This window comes from Melozone crissalis, unplaced genomic scaffold (assembly GCF_028551555.1).
Source record: "Melozone crissalis strain CALT ecotype California unplaced genomic scaffold, PUWL_Pcris_2 ptg000004l_1, whole genome shotgun sequence".
NCBI lineage: Eukaryota > Metazoa > Chordata > Aves > Passeriformes > Passerellidae > Melozone > Melozone crissalis.
In genome coordinates, this window is record NW_026535782.1 from 5,005,936 (window position 1) to 5,030,858 (window position 24,923).

Sequence of the window (24,923 nt, forward strand, 5' to 3'; positions counted from 1 at the left end):
AGCAATGTTCCAGGACTCTTGCCTTGCCACCAAGAGGAACGTGGGTCATGGCTGACAGGGCCACTCTGCACAGAGGAATGGCAGACAGAGGATAGTCCATGAAGGAACTAACATGTCTGACCAGAAGTGGTTGTCTGGTGTAGGTGCCAGTGTGGAAGGTGATATTTCAGCTTCCAGTCATAAAACCTTGTTTATACTGGGAGCCACAGGGCTGATATCAGTGGTCTTAAGAGTGACGACCCTCAGCAGGGACAGATGTCATCCAGGTGCCACCAAGGCAAATATAGGGAGCAACAGGCTGGACATTGCACCACTCACCAATGCAAATGATCATCACAGAGTGATGCTCCGTGGTGCACCAGTAATTGCTTAGCAAAGGAACTGTCTTCTTAACTAAATCATATCCCTCTTGTCTTGTCTATTCTCTTACCTAGTAAGGACAATTAAGTCCAGCACATACAAGAAAGTGTATGAATAAAATCAGCCATCAAAATGATAAATGATGTCTGAGAAGCTGCACACCATAATTACCTGAATGTAAGCTATGTGCTTTGCTCCCCAAGGAATTGCTATTGAAATGTACTTTGCTATATTTCTGAATATTGCCTTATATTTCCTGCAGATCCAGGGGCTGCTGCCTTGTGCAAAGGTCAGACTTAATCTGGATTCTTTTAGTAGTGGTAATGTGTCCCCATGTGAGGTGGGAGCTCTCAGGCTGGCTGTAGGAATCTGTCAGGACCAGGGTTTAACCTTCAGGTGAGGATTTGGGAAGTGGCTGAGAGGTTTTGCAGGGGCAGGGGAGCTGGGCTCTGGAACACCAGAAATGGTGAGAGGAGGGGGTCCTGTTCTGTAGTGTGGAGATATTAAAATAGTGAGATGGGAGCCAGTAGGTGGGCAGATTCAAGGCCAAGTTATGCCCACTCTTCCAAAACAGAGGAAAAAATGAGACAGTGTAAGCCATTTGGCATTCCAGGTCACTCTACACTCAGATAAAAACTTTGGTCTTATTTAGGCTTTTTTAAAATGTAATTTTTTTTCCTCCTCCTCTGTCACAGACATCTTTTCATAAAAATCCTTTCTTTAGGATTTTTCCTTCTGGGAAGCTGAGGCCCCAGAAAAAGAATGTAAACAATGGTTATCTGCTGCTGTGAAATGCAACAGGTGCACCTGTGATTGGCCCATGTTGGATGTGTACAATTAAGGGCCAATCAAAGACCGAGCTCTCTCTGGGACAGAATCAGAGAGAGCTCCTTTATTATTCATTCCTTTTCTATTCTTAGCTTAGCTAGCATTCTGAGAATTTTTCCTTCTATTTCTTTTAGCATAGTAATAATGTAATATATATAATAAAATAATAAATCAAGCCTTCTGAACATGAGGTCAAGATTCTCGTCTCTCTGTTCACCCTGAAAAACCCTTGCAAGCCCTGTAACACTCCTCCCTCCTGCCATCTCAGCATCTTTGGTTTAAACTTAGCTCTTAAACAATTTTACTCTTAAGCCCACTTATCAGTTTGGTGCTACAAAAGAAAATCATGGCCATAGTGAGACTCAGGAAAGCCCAAATATGCTCTTACGACATCCAACTACTCAAAACACTGTGTTTTTCACGAGCTGAGGTTTCTCCACATGTTTATACTGAGCAGCCCTGACATGTGGGATGTGTAGAGCTGCTCAATGAGTTTTTGGGCTGTCCCTGCTTACCATGCTGTGGCTGCCACCAGCGGAAGGCGGTGGCAGGGGTCTTGGCCTCCCGGGGTAGGTCGATGGAGACCACCTGGGGCTCCAGGTACGACATGAAGTCCAGCTCCCGCAGCAAGCTCCAGGTGATGCCATTGTCATTGGTGTACTGAACAACCAGTCCTGCATTTAAAATGAGCAAGAGCAGTGAGTGAGACTGTGCACAGCAAAGAGGGAGGGAGCAGCTCACCCTGTGCTCTGGAGCTGCCAACTCCCACTCAACACCCAGGCATGTGACGTGTGCCCCACTCTTTGTCCAGCTCCTGGCCCAGGAGATTTTGTGCACAAAGTTCTACTGCAAAGGCCTCTGGTTTCTCTGGCTGAGATGACCCCTGAGGTATTAGAAAGGCTTTTTTTTCCCAGCCCTGCAACAGAATAAGTCGAGATTCATCAGTTCTGTTTTTCAAGGTTGTTTGTTTTCTCTTATCTGTTACATTCTTTCTCTGTCCAGCAGGTTGGGTTATGGCACAGTGACTGTCCTTGGGGTGGTGTTAACTTTTTATACTAAGAACTATGTGTACTTTATTTACAATTATTTTTCCAATACCTATCACCTATGTCAGACAGTCTGTCTTTATTCTAAACCAATCAAAAAGTGTCACCATCCCAGCAGAAGATGGAGGAGAAGAAGAAGGAGAAGAAGGACAGGACACACCCAGATTCCTCCAGCTTGCCTCTTGAATCCCCATTCTAAAACCCCAAAATTCTACTTTTTCACCTTGTGACAAATTGACTATCATTCTACTCAAACTCTTGTGGCTTGTAACTCTTCACACAAAGTTGGTAATTGTTTCCATGGTCTAAAATCGAAGGCACAGGTATTTCTGACTCCACGTCAAGGTCTCTGAACCCTCTGCCAGGGTTTTGAATCACCCAGGGCAGCCAGAGAAATGTCCTGGGTCCCAACACAAAGGTGACCTGGGTCACCAGCTGCCACATGCCATCATGGCTGTTTTCACCAAATTCGAAGGATCAAATCTTTTACACCCTCAGGGAAATGAATGATCGTACCACAGAAATGATAGGAATAATGTGATTTTCTTAAGCATAGTATTTATTTCATGTTGGGTGTCCTTGCACTTTGTGTGAAAGATTAAGTTATAATTCTGATAGCTGGGATTACAATCCTCCTGCTATGTATGCAAGCTCACAGCATCCTTGGAAATTAATTATCACAATATTTAGAAAATTTAAGATAGTCTTTGTATCATGCATACAGTATGGCACATACTAGGACACAACAGAAGCCCAGCAGAGCTCATCAAAAGGGGTAATACAAGAAAGAAGCATCTGTGTATATTTCTTCTCTTAAAACTCTTATATTGATGCATGCTCCAAGACAACGGATTTTTTTTTTAGTATCTTATTTGGTGTCTCATTTGATGCAAATGAGTGAACAATCAAACCCTTGGTGTAATCTGTGCTGCAAAATGACAGCTTTCATCAGGGAGTGAGTCAATGTAAATGCCAATTATCAGGAAACAATCCACTGATGTTAAATACTTTATACTGAGAGGAAAATTAAATTTTCTCATCTCTCATGCCAGTGGTCTGACTTCATGCAACTAGACCACTTTACATGGGAATCTGCTCCCAGAATGCTGATCCTTCCCAAACACAAGTATCAGTCCTTCACCACCGTAATTTTAAGCATGTGGATCAAATAAGAGAGGAGACATCTGGGAGAAATGAATTTATTCAGACTAAATAAATTTTCAGCTGCAACTTTATCATCTTGTGTTTTGGGTAAAACATGCATAAGTTTGTTTTGGAAGGCAATTTTTTATTAGACCCACTGGTGTAGTTGAGAAGATGAACAAGTTCTCAGGTACACAATTCTACTTCAGGTCAGAAATGGAGTGTGCCCACTTTATCCTGAACTTGAATTTCATTCTTTTTATTTCAGACCTTATGAAAAGTCCTATGGACTTGTAAATTCACCTGTTTTCCAACACTATAAAGTAGTTTAATACAAGCTATTACAGCTTGCTTTGTAAATGTTGTCTTTCTTAGACCATCACAGCTCCCACAGTCACTCCTACAGATGGATCACCAGTAGGTTTGGTGTAACTAATTATAACTAGAAAAGTCCATCAAAAGTAAATAACTTTCTTCAACATTTATGAAAACTGAGGAGGCAATTGATTTATATGAAAAAAAAATCTTCTTGATTTTGTAAATGCAAAAACACTGCAGAAGATGCAAAATGTAAAAGGCTTATAATAAAGAAAATGGGCTTTACCTTCATTCCTGGCTCTTGGTCTGTTGCAGGAGTTACCAACACTCTTGCTTCCAAGTTGTACATAAAATTGAACTAGCCTTTTAAAAAAACACAGGATAAAAAAGAAATGTAATCATCTTCTGATAGCACAAGATCAGTCAGGATAATTTGCACCTCTTAGCTAATGGCATTTTCAGTTAGGTCCCTATTCCAGGCTTATTGATAAAGCAATATTCCCAGAGAAGCCAAACATGGGCATGGTAAATACTGAAAGACAGAAGAAAGTGATGTGGTTTATTAATCTTGTGCCTAATAAATGTGTTTCAGAGTGAGTGTGAGAAGTTAGCAGTTCCATCTCCCACAAAAGTTGCAAAATCTCCATAGCAGGCAAAGCTGTTCCTTACATCAGATCTTACCTTGGCCTATTGTAACCAGAAATTAGGGGAAGATTTAAAATACAGCATTAGGTTGTAATAAAATTATTATATCCTCCTTAATCAGCAATCCTTTTTATATCCTTAAATTCTTGATGTAAATAGTTTTCAGTGTAGTGAGTTCACTGAGCATTTTTGAAGCAAACCCTTTGATTTTGAACCTATACATAATGATTTCATGGAATATTCTCTTGTTCTCACATCATGAAGTGGTGAAGAAAAATGTTCCTGGGCTGCTTTCTCGCAACCTGCCCTGTGTTTTTGTCACTTCCCTACCTTCTCTTATTCCTTTCTACTGTAAACCATGGCAACTACTGCATCTGAGTCTCTGCATGAACACATTTCCATGTCTTCAATTTTTCCCAAAGCTACTTTCAGCAACCCCTCTAATGCCACAAAACTCCTTGAGACAGGATTGCTGGTTTTACTGACAGAACTCTGGATTAGTCTGGAGCATCCCTGTTTAGCAATATTTGAATAAAGTACTATTCCATCCTTGTGCTCCAAAATATTGTTAGGTTGTTTTTTTTTCCCCCCAGTCTGCAGTAATGCCATGGTATCCCTGCTGAGATTGTGTTTATTGTTATGACTCTGTGGTTTTAGAGTAGTTTACATTTTCTCCTAGATACACACTATTATGCTATATATAAACAACAATTAATTTCAATTAATGTCCTGCTGCTCACTCCCCAGATTTCATTGCATGTCTCAGGCATTCTAGGTCATAACTGAGGTAAAGAGCATTGAGATGACTCAGAATGCCATCACCCCCTAATCTACACATTCTTCACAGGTTGTTTCCATTGCACACCAAAAACAGCACCTGAGCAGAGCAGAGAAACTGGACTCAACCCCACGATGGGATATTGCATGCTGAAAGTTGGCAATGGCATTCTCCTCCTTGCTTCCTGGCCAATTTTTAAATTAGGATGATAGAAAATCAGGCCTCGTTAATTCTATTGACATAGATAAAGTCTTTATTTAAAACATAAATTTTGAAGTGCATTTTTGCCATGCAAATAATTCTCTGCAAGAATAACTCTTTTTGCTTTAGAGGATTTTGTTCTAATTTGCAGTAATTATGGTAAAATCACAGACAAGCTACATCACTACAGCCAGAGCCAGTAAAATGCAGACAGGACTCCAGTTTCCCTCATCCACTGTTACATACACAATATCATAATCCTCCTCTAAATCCAGATTCTAAATCCAGCTGCATTCCAGTTCTGTTACCAAAATCTGTGTCTATTGTCTGAGATGTTTTGTATACCCATAGGGTCTAGGACAAGGCAGAATATCCTCATCAATCTCATTGCTAAGATAACGCCACAGACAGCTCTAGACAGTCAGGCTCACAGTACCACTCCATTTAGCCAGGTAAATTCTATTTTTTGCTGCAGCTCTGTTGTCAGAGACAGTATTCAGGCAGTAAAACTCTAGACAGAAGCATCAGAGGTGAAGAGATTTACAGTCCTGTGAAAAATTCTTTTATTCTTGCCAAATGTGAAGATCGTTACAAAGCAAAACCAAGGAGCAAAAAACCCTTTCTGCAGAAGGGTGAATCAGCCCATCTGATCTCCAAGTGTCTGACCCAGAACAGCTCCCTGGGATGGTTGCACAATCATTAGCAACGGAGGCTGTAAAGCAGATGGGAGCCAAGTCAGCTAACAAGCCAGATGTCACCACTTGGAAAAAATATTTGTATATTCCATGGTTTTTATCTAGATGCCAGGTAGGAACTGTGTGCAAAATACTCCCACTGAACAGATAGTTAAGGGTGTCATAAGGGACAGGACATCAAAATGGGAGGCAGCAGCTCATCAGCAACCAAAATGCGTCTATGTATCACACTGTCAGTCAGAAGGGTGGGAATACTGCAGTGAAATTGTGAAATTGTGCCCTTAGTGTGTTGGGACATGCAAAAGGGAAGGAATGGAGAGACTCCAGAGGGTTTCTGAAGTGTAGGGCAAAAAAATTTGTCTGGGTGAAATGAACTTTGACACTTACAGCTCTCTTAGTGCTATGTGACATTCTCCCAATATCTGGGGAAAAAATGGTGTAGTCAATCATATGAAGGAATAAGGAGGCAATAGGACAAACAAAGCTAAGATTACAAGACCACTTATTGTATATACTAAAATTTGAGTAGTTTTTTATGGTCATTGGTTCCCAGGCACAAGCTTTAGTTTGAAATGCTTTTAGTGTGACACCTGGGTGCGGCAGCACCCTGTTGGGCTGCTCCCCTGAGCAGCATCCCACACCTCAGGCAGGCAAATCTCAACCCCATGGACCATGCTGTGCTGGGGAGAGAAGGGTGAAAGGGAAAAGGGCCTTTGTACTTAAAAAAAAAGAAAAAAAAGGAAAAAAAAGTCAATGTATTCCTTACATAAAATTTACACTTCACATTCAAAAAGCTGTAACTGATGATATGGAACATGCATAGATAGGTAGATCAGGAATGCAGAATGAAAATAAAAATTTAGTGTCCTGTAATATTTGTCAATTTTCTATCAGGCTCTTCCATGCATGATTTAACAAAACAAGATCTTAAATGGTCTGGGAAAACACTATTAACCTTAAAAATAAGCAGCTTAAAAATCTACTGCAGGAGTTTCAGCCTTCCTATTCACAACCCTCAATCCACATATCTAACAGTATGTCTTTCAAGGCATGTTTTCCTGCTGTTTACTCAGTCACCAAAACCCCCAATCAAAAAACCCTTGCAAAAATAAAAGATAACTATGCAGGGGCTAAGATGATCCCTAATAAGATAACTGAATTCTATGCAAGGCATTACTGAATGCAAAAAGTAATACCAAAATGGGAAAAGTACTTCCCTTTAATCTCCCCTTTCAAGTGACATTAATTTTAGCTCCAATAATGAAAAAAAAATTCTAGGCTGAGGAATTATTTTCTTTTTAGTGTATGGGCCTTTCAGTTAACCCTTCACACTCTCACAAACTTCATGTACTAGAAAAAAAGACAGAGTTAATGTTACAGGCGGCCTCATACATTTAAGTGGGATGCATCTGTTCAGAACAAGGGGTCTGTGGCTGAATGTCTGAGTTATACACGACCAAACTCAGGCTGTCTTACAGTTAATGAAAGAAAGAAATAAATAGGTGTTTGCAGAAGACAAAGCACTGGCTTCTGCTAGCTGCTCTTTTAGGATGAGTTGTGTTGCTCATTTGAAGCAGCTATTCTCTCCTCTGAACACAAAAGCAGCCTGGGGTAATTGCTGTAGCCTAAAAAGTTCATGTTCTGGTCAAGCAGCATCAGGTGGCTACTACCTCTGAGCACACAATGAAGAAGGCAAAAAATCCATGTTAGTCCCATTTGTGTATGAGATGACCACTATGTTCTGTCTAGCAAACAGCCCAGGGATGTGGCTTCCAGCTTGAATTGTTCAAGGGAGTTAAGCTGCTCACTGTGATGCTTACAAAAAAATAAAATGCTGATTTATTTTGACATAACAATCAGTTCCAGCAGGAGAGCAGCTCACACTGTGAGTACATGGTCAGAAGAGAGATTGTAGTTGCTCTTACCAAGTGTTTCTCTGGCCATTTATGTTTTTGGGACAGATTTAAGACACAAAATAACCATATTCTTGTGCAAAACACAACCAGTGGTATATTAAAAACATCAAGGAAGAGCATTGCTCAGAATTTTAAAATGTCTTTTGGCTTTTAAAATGGTTCAAACTTTGCAAAAATGGAAAGCTATAAATATGAATATTTGGCATAAAAAGTGGTTTAAAAGTAATTGTAAAACTAAAGGGAATACTTGGCATTACAAAAGATTTCTTCATGAAAGAAGGAATAACTCTATTTTTGAGTTTTGAATACAGACTTCTTGAGGAAGTAGTCTAGACTACTTCCATTATATTGCTTCCCAGGATGAATAACAGGATTTGAAGACAGTGGAATAGAAGTGCTCACATCTTCCCAGAGTTCCAGGGCAAACATGTACTTGTACAAAGCATATTTGTCAAACAATTAATTAGTTTAATTAGTAACTAATTTACATAATTACATAACTATGACATGCATTTGTCAGACATGCAGGGGACAGAAGGAAGGTGGCTGGTGCAGTGCTGTGCAGTACCAGGGAGCAGCTGAGGACTTCCCCAAGCCAGCAGCCCCCACACCACAGAGCCCTGCTTGCCTGAGCTGGAGCGATCACAGTAACCTCTGGCCAGTCTGTGCTGAGTGATCCCACAAATTCAATTATGGAGCAAATCATGGCATTATTACTCTCAGAGCAGTATTTGTCAGGAGAAATGTTTTTTATTAAGCTAACTGCCAAAATTGTAGAGTGCTCAAGGTTTCAGGTGCCTAATCTCTCATGAGAGTGGACAAAGCTGCAGCAAACTCCAAGCTAAATAGTGGTTAGAATTAACAGCCCTTTGTTCATCCTAATTACATTAATCAGCTAGGCAATTTGAGAGAAGAGGATAATTGCTACCAATGTAGCAGGATTCAGTGGCAGCAGGGAAAGAGGTGAAGGCTTGTTAGCCTCTTGGCTACGCAGAAACAATTCACATTCCATTCCTTTGCACTTCTGACAAGTGGAGTAATTCACAACATCTGGCAAACTAACAACAGCTCCTTGCTATGCCATCCTCATGCCTGCAATTCAACACAGTCAGAGGAAAAGGAGCTTTTCTCCCCAGCTATGGGCAGAGTCTTAGCTTTTGCGCATTCTCAGGATCCTGTCTTCTGCCTTAGGATACAACGCAAACTATCTTCTCAGAAAGATAGTGAGTTAATGTTTTATTTTATGCTGCTATTCCACTGTCTCTAACCTAAGTATTATCTTTCAAAAAAAGGAAGTAGTGCACCAGAATGAACAAAAAAGTATTTTTTTCTATCTTTCAGAGTTCTTGTACAGGTTATGACTACCATAAAAAAAAACCAACATTTCCACCTTCTCATAGCCACACTTTCAACAGGGCAGAACAGAGAACATGAATACACAGGTAATTTTGAGAAGCAGCACTGACCTGATATTTGTGGTGTCCAGGGGAACAGTCCTCGCCTCCCTTTTGCCAGGTCCATTGAAGTACAGAGATTTTCCATCACTGAGCACACCACAGCCTGTCCCAACCTGACCTCCTGTTATCTTGTACCAGAGAGGGCTCAGCTTCCTCTCAAACCTGTCGAACATCTCACTGTGATTAGGCACATTAGACACACAGGTTCCATGTGATGCTTTAAGAAAAAAGGAAAAAAAAAAAGGAGATGCTTTGGTGAAACTGTGTTGGACAGAGTAAGGGTCAGATACAGTGCACTGGCACATGGTTCTGTTGCATCTATGTGTGACAAAGCACCAGGCTTTTCTAAGAAAATACCCTGATGACTGGATTGTACCTTTTTAAACCCACTTTACAAATTTCTGTAGGAAGAATAAGCCCTATTCCTCTAAAGTCTAAGATGGCTTATTTCACTAGGTAAAAAACAGCCAAGCTTTATGTTGATAAGGCATTTTTTGCAAACAGAAAAATATTATCCTTCTATTAATTTTAAAAAAATCGAGCAAAAGATGTTAGCTTATTGCTTTGTTGGTTGAGGGTTGTAAAGACTGCAGCGTGCAACCGGTTGTGTCAATCTTTTTTTTTTCACAGGGTTTGCATTTTGGGTTTTTTTCCCTATTTCAGCATGAAAGCCCCTGAAACCACAAGTGAGCAGAATTTTCCACAGAAGGGCCTGTCAGAACATATGTTCCCTCCTGGTCCCATGCCATCTGATGGCCAGGGGACTCAAAAATGGCAACAATTCTTTTGAAGATGATCCAAAGGCTTTTAAGCAGACTTTTCAGTTTATAATATTTTATTTTGTTTTCTCTTTTATTGCTAGTCCCTTCCCATTCATACAGATGGTGATATTCAAAGATTGTGCTTGCCAGAAACATCAACGGTGTCCGTTGCCTTCAGCTGCTCTGCTTTGCCTGTGCCGAATTTAATTTAACAAAACAAGAAAGATTCCTCTTGGCAGCCCATGCAATATATGTCATCGTATATTTTTCCGGATATCGGAGAGGAAAAGCAAGCTGTCAGTTCACAGGTTGAACTCAGCCAGTGCTGGCTGCAATGCCCCTGAGGAGGGCTGCGCTACCTGTGTAGCCCAGGTCGCAGAAGCAGACCCCCGAGACGCAGTCGCCGTGGCCGCTGCAGTAGCTGGGGCAGGGCTCCGAGATGTAGACGCCATCCAGGCCGAAGGGAGGCACGCTCTTGTGGGAGCTGCTCTCCTGGATCCAGCGGAATCGCGTCTTGCTGCAGAGAAAAAAACAACAGCACTGCTATGCTGGGGAAGATGAAATGGGAAAGCCTTATGAGTATGATTGCCTGGCGAGAGATTTTGAGAATATGGAAACTATAAGTGAGATTGAAATGAAAGCAAGATTTGAGATACTAAGCCTTTCTCTGGCCCATACCCATCAGTGAGAAGCAAAGAACAAATACATGGTTTTATCAACAACAGTGAATGATTAACGTGACTCTGAAGATGCTTTTTACTACTCTGTCCAACCTGAAGTGCTAATTACATATCAAAATCCCTGAACTTCATTTCAGTTACAGAACAACTGGAAAACAACGGTACGGCTGGCTGAAAGTCATCTCCTTTTGATTAGTCAATACCCTCTGTTTGCAGACAGGTCCAAGTGTCAGAGCAGACCCTAGTAGCTTAGCAGAAGGGGCCCAAAGAGTAGTTTTTAGGGGTTAAAACACAATATCGTAACATAGTATAGTAATGCAATGATTCTTATAGGCTGTATGTAAATGCTATAGGATTTGTATCTTGTACTAAATTAGCTAGTGAAAATAAGAATATTCAGCACAGAAGAAGATTTATAGTATTGTAACGAGAACTTCATCCTCTTTTACTCTTTCATCCTCTCTCTTTTCCTCTTGCTCTCTCTCACTTTCTCTCTCTCTTTCAAACTCTTTGGAGCTCCTCTTGGAGCCCTGCTCCAAGCAGGGCCCTGCACTAAAATTCCACAACCTGGCTTCAGAGATCTCTCACCTCATCTGTCCCGACCATCCCACCCACCCTCGCTCCTATTGCTGCTCCTGGCTTCAATAGCTACTGCTCCTTCCATGAGATTAAAAGGACCTTTTCCCAAAACAGCCATTTGCAAATAGGATGCTTGGATTTCTGTCATGCTGCATTTGTGCAACATTGCTTAAGGATATTTCTTTCAGACTTTTTGGCTGCATTTTGACTCCCTGTGTTTCTCTGGCCCATATCCATCAGTGAGAAGCAAAGAACAAATACATGGTTTTATCAACAACAGTGAATGATTAACGTGACTTTGAAGATGCTTTTTACTAATCAGTCCAGCCTGAAGTGCTAATTACATACCAAAATCCCTGAACTTAATTTCTTAGAGTATTTTTGAAAGGAGCTCCATGATAGCAGCAATGCAGAGTTTATGATAGGATTGTGCACTTTTGAGTAAAAAACATTTACGTTATTTGGATACAAGAAAAAAAGTCACTCTCTAAACAGAAGTAACAAGTCTGACTCATCAATCTCAAAGTTAAACATCCTGACAGTGAGATGGAGATGCAGTAGACCTGGTAAAACACGGATGAAGGAACAAACAATATCACTAAGAACTTTTCTAAGGCTGCTGAGCTGACACAGCTGGCCCAGAGACATATGATTGACAGTCCATCAGTTCATACTCTAAAAATCTAGTCCCAAATTTTAATGGCAGGGTTTTCTGACATATCCCTTCTTGGAGTGGCTGCAGATTCCTCCATTGAGTGGGGATACAATAACTAAAGGTCAATCTTTGAGACTGAGCAAAAAATTTGCCCACAGTCATTGTATGGGTGAGTAACATCTGTCTCTACTAAATAATAATTTTTGCTAGCTTTAATACAATTGCTTTGATACAGTTGCTTCAATGTTGCTTCATAGAGCACTATATTATAATAGTTGTTATGGCTCTAATACTGTGTAGTAAATAATTCTGATTAAGATCTTCTTGTCTAATTGTTACCATAATAAATCATAAATAAACATGTTTATATAAATATATCTAGTTTGCCATCCTTAATCCTGAAGGACAACCTTGTGTAAAGGTTAATTTACACCTGTATAACCCTTTAGACATAAACCACTGACAAAGTCCAGGGCTAAGATTGGATCCAGCTGCACCCAGGCTCCCCTCTGAGAAGGAGTTAAGAAAGCAGTGGGATTCTTTCTTGACCTCATGACTCAGTGGGAGGGCTTCCTTAAAAAACTTCATCAGAACATCCTACTCTGCCCACAAATCTGACTCACTGCATAGGAAGTTTGTTGAAGAAAAAATATTTTGGTAATTAATTTCCAGTCTTTAACTTTTATGATACTGATCATGTTACATGTGCTCCAGAGAGAGGAATGGATTTAAAATCTCTTTGCCAATATAATGGGTTAACTAATATACTCCTTGCTGCTCTGCCTAAAAAATAATAAACTTATTGCTTTTTCTTTTTTTGCTGAGCACTGGGATTTGGTAGATCATGCTCATGCTTGGTAGCAAATAATGAAATGGGATGCTCTCTGGTTAACCCATGAACCATGATTTCCTAAGTGGCCCACAACAAACTCAGGTCTCAACATGCCAAGACACTCATTGCAGTCACAATACTTACATTTTCAATGTATTAGCATGAGCTCCCTATTCCTGATCACATTACTGCACATAATGCCAAACAGATTGCTGCTATTGATTCTGCCCTGCTTGTTTTGGGTAAATCAAATCAGCTGGTGTCAGATCTGTGCAACTTGGCACCTGCTTTTATTGGCTAATTACTGAAGAAAAGACAAACTTGTTTTGGTACAAGTCCTGCTATTTCAAGTCCTTGCAGCAGAGGCACCAGCTCCCCTGCTACAAAATATGCCACACACTGAAATGGGATTGAGGATGAGGGAGAAGGATGGGTCAGAAACCCAGAGGCAGCACTAGAGAAGCTGCTGGGAGGGTGAGAGGCAGGGGGACATGGCCAAGGGCCTGGTGGGGTGGTTGTGCTGGCAGTGCTTGGTGCATCCAACAAATCAGATCGGGGTATTTTACTGATGGAGTAAGACAGAGTAAGGGGAGTGAAGAACTTCACCCAAATCCAGATAAGATTTGGGTGAAGAACCAGAAAACCCTCCTGATTTCAAGGCTTGTGTCTTCCACCATCTGATGTTTTCTCGCTTGTATTAATCTGGGGCTGAGGTTGTGCTTGCAGATGTGCACAACCACCATTCTTCCCTCCTTTGCCTCTGGCTGTTCTGGCTGCCTTCAGTGACACAGCACGTTATGCATCAGCTCAAATACCTTGCTAAGGTTTCTTTGCCTAGTGGTAACTAAAATTAATCCTGTTCAAATGGCTTATTTAATTCATGTGACTTACTACTCTCTTGCTGGTGCCTTTGACCTAGCTGACATGGATAAAGACAATGAAAGGATTGGTGTCAAATTAAAAAGTGCTGGGTTTCTTGCTGCTTTTTAATTTAATTATCTATTACAGACCAATCTGACACCTTTAAAATGGAAAATTCACACTGCTTGGGGCAGCATGGTATATTTCTCCCAGCTCTGCCACATTTTAACACTGCTTTTATTCACAGCTTTGCAACTTTTCCCTAATGTACCATTCTGGAAACAGCTAAATCAGCGAATCCCCGTGTCCCACTGGCATCACTGGTTTACAATGCACCGTACCTGGCTGTGAGCAACCTGGGGATAACAAGAGTAACTCAAAGTCTCCTCTGTGGTACACAGAGGGCTCGCTGAGCTCTGGGAGCACCTGTAAGACCAGGTCTGGGCTGCTTGGGTCCAACCCAGCTGGCTATGGACCCTCAGCCCACACAGGAGGGTGTGATCTTACACAGACCAAAGCAAAAAACAAGAAGTGCTCTTCTCCACGTGGGGACAAACGCCCTCTGTTAATTGAGAACCAGCAGATGGAAAAACCCGTGTGGGAAGAGGCCTGATGGGTCATGGCAGGAGAGTTTTATACCTGGGGAATGGGGGGTGGAGGAGGAGGAGCATGGCCAATGGGATACCAGTAGGGAGGGGCAAGGGGAGGGACTGACCAAGGAATAGACCACTAGGGGGTATTCTCTAATAACCCAATGCAAAACAACAACTAAACAAACTCTGTAGTGCAACACAACACAGCTTTGCTACTTGGATGTACCATTCCAGAAGCAGCTAAATCAGCGAATCCCCGTGTCCCACTGGCATCGCTGGTTCACAACGCACCGTACCTGGCTGCGAGCGACCTGGGGATAACAATGGTGACTCTTGTCCAGTCCTCAAAGTCGCCGGTGTGGTACACGGAGGGCTCGCTGAGCTCCCGGGAGCTGCCCTCGCAGCCCTTGGTGCCGGGGGACGCGGGGTAGCAGCCCTCCTTCACCAGCGACCAGAAGAGCCCAGCGTCGTGTGAGTACTGCAGCAGCACGGGGGCAGAGCTGCTGTACTGGCTGGTGCAGCCAATGTTCAGCTGCAAAGAAGCAGAGAGCCAGAGATGAGGGAAATAGCAGGTTTGTCTTTACAAACAAGCTATGGGTCTGCTGGTGGATAAAGCTAGCACTGGGAGATAAAAGAAACAATGGGTAGGATTCCACTGATTGATGAATGGAAAAAAGATATTTGGTTTTACAAATCAACTTTAGGTTTGGTGATAAATGAAATTAGACATTGAAAGATGAAAGAAATAATGGGGAAGAAGAACACCTAAATTAGATAAGAATTAAAAATTAAAAGGGAAGGTTAAACACTAGAGGGAAATCTTTGGGATCAGGTGTTTTGGGGAGTCTGTACCTCTCAAGTACCTCAGCCAATGGGGAAAGAGAGAGGGAAATGCAGCTGGGAAATTGGGATAAAAAGGGAGGCTGCATCTTCCAAAAATTTGAGAGATCCCAGGGGAATGCCCCATGGCCTCTCCCTTTATTGGAATAAAGTAAAGGGACTCCTCTCTCTCCGTTTTGGACATAAACCTCTGGTGTTTGTGGATTAATTTGCCTAACAGAGAAGAAGAAACTGCACTGCTATTAGTATTTATTGGCTGCAAACCACCTTTGACCTTTTGTGCTGGGAGGTTTAATGCTCTGAGTACTGGCTCTGAACCCTGCTGGCAGACTGCTTGGAGTCTGCTTCCTACATCGAAAAATGACATTTCTTGGTTAAAATTCCCACCTTCCTTCATTAAGGTTGCTGAGTTCAGCACACAAAGAGGTGCAAAGAACTTTCCAAGGGTCCCTGTGCATAGCAAGCCCCAAACAGCAAACTCTGTGCAGGCACCTGCGTGCCCAGGAGTGGAAAGAGCTGTATCCTCTGGGATGCATCCCATGTGCAGCACACTGTGCCCAGAGGATCAGCCTGACTCCCAGGTTAGCCCTAACCACAGCCGTGTCACTGCCTTGCAGGAATGATGTCTGGGAGCTGGCACTGCAGCTTGGGCCCCCAAAACAGAGTAACATTTGGATTAAGAAGAAAAAATGTGTATTAAAATGTGAAATGAGAATGCAGCCAAGACCAAAATCAACTGCTGATTTGAAGTTTCAGTTTCATTCTTCAAGCTATCAGAAAAATATTAGTTTTCCTTAGTTTATTGCAGAAATTCTACTTGAGTTGTAGAAGGCAAAATGTAAAACAAAATCATTCATGTAAAATGAAATAATTCTAACAAATTACTGTCTTTGAGCTTATCAATGCAAAATTATTCCAGTCTGATATTTAAAATGGAAATTTCACACACTCATGAAAGCATGCAAATAGGACTAACACATTTATGTGCAGGCTGAAAATCTTTCCAAAAAAGTATAAATTCAGTCCTTAAATAATAGACTTTATAAAGAAGAACTCACTGTTCTGTGACACATTCTCATGTTTTGTACAATTATGTTACATTGTCAAGTGCTTCAGTGATGGAAGGTGTACAAAACATTTTAAGTATTGTTGCTTTTTTTAAACCCAGACAATTTCTTAATTGCTGTTGATCATCAAACCTAGAGAATGGACACTTAGTCACTGAAGTACAGGAAGGTGATGAAGAGGCAAATAGCATAACCCTTTTCCTGCCTAAATGGTATTTATGTATTGAGATATCCTTAGGTTTTAAACAGTTTAAAATATAAAACTACATGCAATACTCACAAGAAAATTGTACTGAAATCCCTCAGTTTGTATAGCATCTTATTAGCATATATTTTAGTTGAAATTAGATTATTTTACAAATCCCAGTATTTCTAATGAACTTTCCTATTTATAGAACTGTGGGAATTATATTTGAAAAGCTGCCTGTAAACATCTGATCTTTTTAATAATTCCACTTGTAAATTATTCAGTGTCTGTATCCACCAATTATGTAAGGACCATGTATTTGTGGGGAGCTCATTAAAATTGCATTGCAACCAACTTCCAGAATTCACCAATGGGATTTCATTATAAACTCAATAAAATTTTGATTAGGGTTCAGAAACAAGAGCTTGTCAAAGCAAATACACTTTCTTTGGAGCCCATATTCTGATGTATTGTCAGACCACTGAAATTTTTGTAAGCTCTTTAAAGAAGAAAATGCTAATTGGAGCCTATATTCATTGACACAATAAAAGTAAATTATATGAAAAACACACACTGGAGTACAGAGCAGCTTGTAAGTCCTTAAATAGTTTAAGATACAAAAAATGAACCCAAACCACATTGGAGCTTTTGTACTCACAGAGCCCCAGACAGGGTAAATCCTTTTGGGCTTGACAGTGCAGTAGCATTTCCTAGTACTGACTTGAATATAATGACATGTACTTCAAGCCACTTCTGAAATGTGCTGAAGAACAAAAACCTTTAAAACTTCTCCAGAGGAGCAAAAATGATTTCAAGCACCAAGGTTTTGGCTATTCTAGAAAGCAGGATGGCATTTTATTCTGTATGGGTTCATACTTGTGCTTTTCACGTCTTTTTACACAATTGTCTATTTTATCACCTTTGTTTGAGCTGTGGCCCCAGTGGCACCTTGCAAATATTGGCTAAGGGCAGTTTTACTGATATTCTTGCACAGATTTATGTTTAAGGAATACCTTGAACTGCAGGACATATCCAGGCTTCAGGGTTAAATCTCGAGTCACTGCAAACCGGTCTCCATCCGATTTACCGAACAGCATGGCAGAGGGGGTGGCAGAGCAGAAACTTTCATTTTTGGTCATCCCTTCGTTGGCCAGCATCAACCATACACTCATCTGGTTCATAGGGTAATCAAATGCTGGCTTTTCATAAAAGTTCTGTTAGAAATGAAAATAAAAGCCAGAGGTATTATCCCCTCGTGCTGTGACTTCAGAATAATTCCCAAAATGATGAACTTTCAAATTTTGCAATTTTTATTGCCAAAACTTTAGTCTTGACTTTTTGCAGACATACATCATTACATCCTCTGACACAAAGCTTAGAAGCCTGATGATTTTTGCAAAGACCCAGGTTATTCCCACACAGAGACGCAGCTGCAAGCACTGCAGCTGTCTCTTTAAATAAACCCAGTATTTTCAAAGAAAGCTATATTCAAATAAGTCTCCTAACAGGATAATTCCTGTTTCCTGGGGATGCCCACAGCTGGCTCTTGCTTATTACCTGTGGCAAGGTGGGATTGACGACAGGGATGATGTGCTTCTGCTTCTCTGACAGGATGATGATGTCGTCGATGGCCCACTGGTCGTACCCTTCCCCTGAGAACACTGGCTGCCACCAGCGAAACCTGGTGCAGGGGGTCTTGGCTGCAGCTGGCAGCTCCAGATACACAAACCTGAGGAACACAAACAGAGCCGAACCTCAGAGAGCACAGTTTGTAGAGAAGTGTATCACTAAACAGGGAAAAGACACAGGAAAGCATCTATCTTATCTGTAAAAGTCCTCAGTAATTTGTGTGTCCAGAGAAGGGCAGCAAAGCTGGGGAAGGGTCTAAGAGAGTAACTCATATGAGGTGCAGCTGAGGAAGTTTGGGTTGCTTAGTCTGGAGGAAAGGTTGCTCAGCAGAGTCCTCATTGCTCCCTACAACTGCCTGAAAGGAGGGTGTAGTAAGATGGGGGAATCAGCCTCTTCCCCCAGGCAACCAGGGATATGAGTGCATTGCCTCAAACTCTGCCAGAGGAAGTTTATTGACTTTGCAGAGAATGATGGTGAGGACTCCATTGATATCAGAAGGCTAATTAATTACTTTATTATACTATATTACATTACATCTAAACTGAATGTGCCAAGCACTCACTCTGCACACACTACACTGAATCTCATAACTGTGAGCCGACAGTCCCAACAAACACACACACACACACATACACACATACTTGATCCTGATAGGCCAAGGAAACAAAACACCATCACTTTGGGTAAACAATCTCCATATTGCACAATACTTTTGCACAAACACAGGCACAGCAAATGATAAGAGTTGTTTTTCCTTCCTCTGTGGTTCAGAGAATGTGAATCTCAGAAATATTCTTGGGAACAATTGTGCCTTGCTTTTCTCTGTGAAGAGAAATGTGGCTACATCGGTTGGGGTAGGACAACAGGCAGAGTTTCTCCACTAAAAGGTAGTCAGGCACTGGGGTTCCTTGGGCTGCCCAGGGAGCTGGAGGAGTCACCATCCCTGAAATTGTCCAAAAAAACCCTGGATATGGCACTTAGTGCTGTAATTTAGTTGATATGGTGATGTTGGGTCAAAGGCAGGATTTCATGATCTTGGAGACCTTTTCCAACTTTAAGGATTCTGTGATGCTGTTATTCTATTTTCCCATATATCTAGATCCCTATTTATGCACTGCATATCAACTAGCCTTCTTTGTTCTTCTTGTAAACTCTTAAAGACAATGTATGTTTTTTCTTCTCTATTACTATATTGCCAAACACAATAAGGAACTGATTTGAGCTCTCTAGCTTTGAATTAAACTGTTCAGCTGATCCATGTTCTGATGCCAGGAAGTAATAGTGATATATGCTACCAAAATTAATTTCTCATTCTCTTCTGCTGATTGGTCCTATTTGTAGACAAAGGCATCCTTCTGTTACAATGGAATAGATTATGTAGCAGTTTTCTTTGGGTAAAATATTTCAGGCCTCCTATACAGATCTTTTGTATGCTGAAAAACATGGTCTACAGGTAATAGAAATCATGTTAACACCCATGTAGACAAATACAATTTAAATTTTCACTGACAAGGTATCTGACACCAAGTTTGACTGGCTGAACATGATTTCTTTTCCTCCCTAAATATTTATTTAAAGGAGTTTTGCTTCCTATGACATTATTACATGTTCATTAGGTCTGAAATCAGAGTCAGAGGAAATGGAAGATTTCTGCACCTCTTTTAAGCAAGTTCTGTATTTGCTTGCTAATGTTTTGCAGATATTAGCATTTTAGTCATGTTTAGTCATAGAAGGTGATAGGAAATTTTATATTTTACTTAAGATTGTAGGGCCTACTTTCATTACGTTTTTCATTCCCAGTGACAGGAGTTTACTGTGCCAGTCAGAAAAAGTAATGATGACTTCTAAGCATTATAAATTTGAATTATGATTCATGTTTTCATAAGTTGAGAAATATATATTTTTAAAAGCTGATGCAGATGTGGATTACTTAATTTAGATCAAATTTATACCTGGGTTTGCTGAAGTCAGAGAAATACATTTCTGCTAGTAGCTGCCAATTGATGCCGCCGTTATTGCTGTACTGCAGCAGCACACCTTCTTCTCTGCTGTCGGGTTTATTGCATGAAGAAGTTTCTCCTCCAATCTGGATGTAAAACTGTACAAAATCCACCCATGTTGTGTCCAAATCCCAGCTTACCAACTGTCTTTTTCCAGCCTACAATACAAGGAAGAGAGGGACAATAATAATTTTAATTATGGCACCTTCACGATGAATAGGCATATTTAAAGTCCATTACAGATGAATATTGCACACAAAATTACACAACATGGAGGACATTGATTTCTGTATCAACTTGGCTTTTTCTGTCTTTCAATTATTCTGCTTGGCCATCCTTTATGTCACCCTGATTTGATCCCACAAGAACTTTATTATTCGATTTCAATACACAATGAAAATTCACAACACAATTTCCACACAAGAATTTAATCTCATGGTCCCATGTGACTTCAGAGGACAAAGAGCAGGTGCTGGATGTCCTGAATCAACCCAGGCTAAATTTTTAAGTCTTCAGCTTTCTATTGATAATGCATGGAGCAGTAAAAAGTCCTTTTCTCTAGTCCTTTTTCCCTGGTCAAATCTTGCACTGTACAAGGTTACCCAAGCACCTGAAATTGGCTCCTCTAATACCTTCCTCAAGGTCCATCTTCTACGCAAGAACCAGGGATTGGCATTTTCTCTTCATGCTTTAGCTGAATAAAATTTGTTCCTACACAAAACGATATTCTTTTCCTAATAAGTGTTGTAAATCAGGAGTGTCTCAACTAAAACCTGTGGATTTAGTTTCAAGTTTACCTAAGCACAGCTAAGAGAAACAGGGAGCCTTGTAAAACTGAGTGAACAGCTTTTCCAAGTACGCTTTTGAACTTAAGAGGTCAATGTGGTCACTCTGTGTGTGTTCAGAAGACAGAGCATGTTCATAGAAAAAAAGCTTTAAGGTTTAAGAGCCTTTTATTGTAACTGAAATTATCCCATAATCCTCTTCCCTTTGTGCCCTGGGGCTTGAGGCTGAATTTGTGGACTTCCACATCACCAAACCTACAAGAGGCTGGCATGGGATATGAAGCTGGCTGTGAGAAGGCAGGACACAGGATGAGAGCAGTGTCCCCAGAGAGGTGACCTGCATGCCCTGCATCTGAACAGCCCCAGCACAGCATCAGGCTGCCACAGCTTTAGAGGTAGGGCAAAGCCATTTGTGTACAGATGGAGAAATGATGCAGGGATTGTATTTCTGCATTTATTAAAGCAGCTTCAACCTGGCACCATCCCCCAAAAAGGACCAGAACTGTCATCCTGCCTATTCTTTACAATTCCCTTAAAAAAGTGTGTTTCTGTCCATCTCCAAGCATAAAAAGATTTAAAAAGGAAAACCAAGGTTAAGTTATGATGCCTGTGTTTTAAGTAATGTCACTTGTACATTTGGGATCCTTATGACAAGTTTCCAAATAAACTTGAGATAAGCAAGTGACATCATCTAGCTGGACACATGTAACAAGATTTAGGAGCTGAGATTTAAAATATCATCTGTGGTTTTTAATAAGGTGACAGATGAATTTAAATCCTGTTCCATTCACATCTCTTTCTTTGTTCTACACAGCTGAGGGTAAACCCAGCAGAGATAAAAGTTTACTGCTTTCTTTCTCTGTCTTTGCTTGGCTGGTGTAACAGCCTGGATGCTGATCTCATTTGTGGACCACACCAAATAGGGCACCTTGCACTGTGGGACTGACTGCTGGAAGCTGAATTCATTGGGTCTGAAGTTTTGTTGGCTTGTACCACTGATGACAAGGCAGCAAAACCTGTGAAGAATCCTTTGACTCTCAAAAAGCTCATACAGGATACAACTATACCAATTTAGTCTGGAATTGTTCTTGATTTGGTTTATTTCATTGTTTATTCCCAGCTAAGACTGCAATTCCCTCCTGGATGGTGCCATGAGAGTGAGAAGAACTCATCATTGGATGCAGCCCTGAGTTCCTGGGTGCAGCCCCAGGTGGCTAATGCTGGCCAAGGTGACACTGATAACCTCTGGGTGGTTTGCTTCCACAGCTTCATTGGAGACACTGGAATTTGAAACTGTCACCATCAAATGAAGCCAGTAACGGGTACTAAGGATGCAAACACCCTTGCTTTCCCATGGGCTGTGTGTCCTGACCTGCAGTGGGCCAAGCTCTGGCCCTAAAACTGTTCCAGGTGAGTTTTCCACATCTACACCCCACAGCAGGTGTGCCTGCCGAAGGGGTAATCACAGACCCAGGTAAACTGAGAGGGGGCATGAGTGACATAAAGCCTCAGGGAATTGCTAATTGAAAGAGCTCTGAATTGTGAACGCACCTACAACTGATTGAAATGAGTTGTAAAACAAAAGCTAGAGGGTTGTCAGAACAAAGCCAACATTAATTCTGGCAGCAGTAATTGATTATGGCAGCAAACATTAGACATTCAAATAAAAAGTGGCTGTTTGAGCAAATGAAAAGAAATGTGAATATGAGCTCCCCAAAACAATACAGAATGTTTGGCAACTATAAAAATAATTTTTTATTATGCACCAGTATGGCCCCTAGACAGTTTGAGAAAGATCTAAACAGAAATTAAATAAACCACCTTCTGTTGACAGCACACAGACTGCTACTACTCAAGAAATGAGTGATAACATAACCCTTAGAGATCAATAGAAAGAAGCCAAGAATTTCTAAATGAGTTTTTCACTCCTCCTTAGCAGGAATCAGAAGAAAGATCATAGCAGGTTAATTCTAATTTAGCAAACTACTTTTGAGAAACTTGGCATAAGGAACCAAGCCAGAAGGAAAAACATCTAACAGGGAAGACAATTATGTATAAAAATCCAATTATCACAATTAGCTAGTTATACTGATTGGGCTATTACGAAATTTTCAGTGCAGAGCTCTATTTCCAGGGGAGCTGGATGTGAGACTATGTAGGAGTGCTGAAAATTATTTCATGGGTTAGATTTTTGTAATGAGGTAAACAACACACAATTGCACAGCATTGCATATTGGGTTATTCTACTGGGATTAATCTGGCTCTCATGACAGCAGTGGCAGTTTGATCAAACCTTTAAAGGAGAAGCACATAGCTGCATTTACACTCTTCCTTTCAATTAAGAACAAAACAAACCTTAGTAATAGACCTGAGGAGCAGCAATACAAAAATAAATCAGTGATTACAATGCATAATCTTACATTTGGTCATAAAGATCTCTTTTTATTTTAGCTATAATTGCTACTAATTAGCAGAATTCCCCATATCTCCTTCCTGTTCTATTATTTTTTTGTCTGCAAAGTATCCAAGTTATACAAAAGAATATTCTCCTTCAGGTTAAACATTTTCTAAAAGCCTGAAAAAATGGGTTTTTTCAATAGTTTTGTTCCGGTGACCTCAAATTAAGCTGCTTATGTCCTGGAAAGCCAACCTTTCCCCATCTCTTAGCCAGGACAGTACAGAAGAAACAAATGGGAGCTGCTGGATCCTGCAAACTGAATCTTAAAAAAAGAAAATGTCCAAATAAGACATTGTGAATATACACACTTCCCAGCACACTGGCAATTTACTACCTTTCATTACAGCTGCTATTTCTTGGCTACACAGTGCATGTGTCTTTCCCTATGTCTTTTGATTGCTTTGTTTTTTACCTGCAGAGCACAGCTGGGCTGTTTAACATATGTCTGATATCACGTGCGGCTTCTTTCTGCCACCTCCCATTTCTTTGCCTCACAGCCACATGATGCTCCACAGAAACCTGCAGTGCGTGCCTTTATCAGTGCCCCAGCCCTACCTTGTTGAAGTAGAGTGAGGAGCCAGATGAGATGACCCCACAGCCCTCCTCGGGCTTGACGACCTCTCCCCCAATAATTTCCTGCCACTCCGTCTTCAGGGTGTCTGGGTTCTCAAAATCAGACATGATGGTTGAAGAAAGGGGATTTTCAGGCTGACATTCAGTACCCTGAAACCCTGAATCACACCTGGAGGGAAGTGTAAACATAACAAGTTTTAAGGACTTTATTAGATACTGGCAATTAGTTAAGGTAGTGCACTGACTTTATAAAATTTGATGTGGACAGCCATAATTGAATAAAAAAAATCATTCTGGAATTGTATTTTGGTTTTGTGTTGTGGAAACAAATGAGAATAACTGGAAAATGGAAAATTGGAAGATTTTTTTATAAAAAAAACCCAAACCCCTGTGGTCTCCAGAAAGTTTGAGGCTGTCAGGGAGTAGCAGTCTGTCCTTGGTGTAGCACCCATTCTGACAGTGGCTGCCAAGCAGAGCTCAGCTGGTCCCTGGCATCCTTCTGACTCAGCAAAGCAGCTCTGGCCCTGAGCTGGGGCTCCTGTGAAAAGGGCTGGAGTGCCCACCAGGACACCTGGAGCAGGTGAAAGCTCTTCCAGTGCTTGGATCTGCCAAGGGTACAGCTCCTTGGACAGGCTGGTGGGGAGCAACTACTGCTAATGCTGCTTAAATTGTCAAACCCAGAGTGCTTTTGTTTTTTAATTTTTAACACAAAAATAACAACAGCCAAGAAAAGTAAAGTATGGAAAACAGTAGGGTGCCTGAAGTATCAGGAGAGCATTGCTAGGAGGGTCTGACAAATGCCTCATACCTGCAAACCCCGTGGTCACACCAGCCATGCCCACTGCACATGCTGGGGCACTGCTGGCCAATGTAGATGTTGTCCAGGGCCCACTCATCCTGGGCTGTGTAGTAGCACTGGCTCCAGCGGAAACGTGTGGCACTGGACCTTAAAATCAATAACAATGCATCAGTGTTTGATGCTTTACAAAATGGCAGGAAAAGAGGTAAATGTAAACAAAAAAAATGAAGTTAGTAC

The 24,923-nt window shown here is 41.1% G+C and overlaps 1 protein-coding gene across 2 annotated transcripts in view; it reads right to left on the minus strand.

Annotated features, from left to right (window-relative positions):
- The window catches only part of RELN (reelin), a 286,045-nt gene that overhangs the window by 55,434 nt on the left and 205,688 nt on the right, over positions 1–24,923 (minus strand). For both annotated transcript variants that reach the window (XM_054280910.1, XM_054280902.1), the window contains exons 23-32: positions 24,696–24,833; positions 23,870–24,056; positions 20,024–20,229; positions 18,000–18,171; positions 17,456–17,656; positions 14,645–14,880; positions 10,508–10,665; positions 9,397–9,604; positions 3,982–4,058; positions 1,704–1,862 (exon numbers count right to left, since the gene is read on the minus strand). In XM_054280910.1, the coding sequence (XP_054136885.1) occupies positions 1,704–1,862; positions 3,982–4,058; positions 9,397–9,604; positions 10,508–10,665; positions 14,645–14,880; positions 17,456–17,656; positions 18,000–18,171; positions 20,024–20,229; positions 23,870–24,056; positions 24,696–24,833 (1,742 nt within the window). The remainder of the gene's footprint in view (positions 1–1,703; positions 1,863–3,981; positions 4,059–9,396; positions 9,605–10,507; positions 10,666–14,644; positions 14,881–17,455; positions 17,657–17,999; positions 18,172–20,023; positions 20,230–23,869; positions 24,057–24,695; positions 24,834–24,923) is intronic.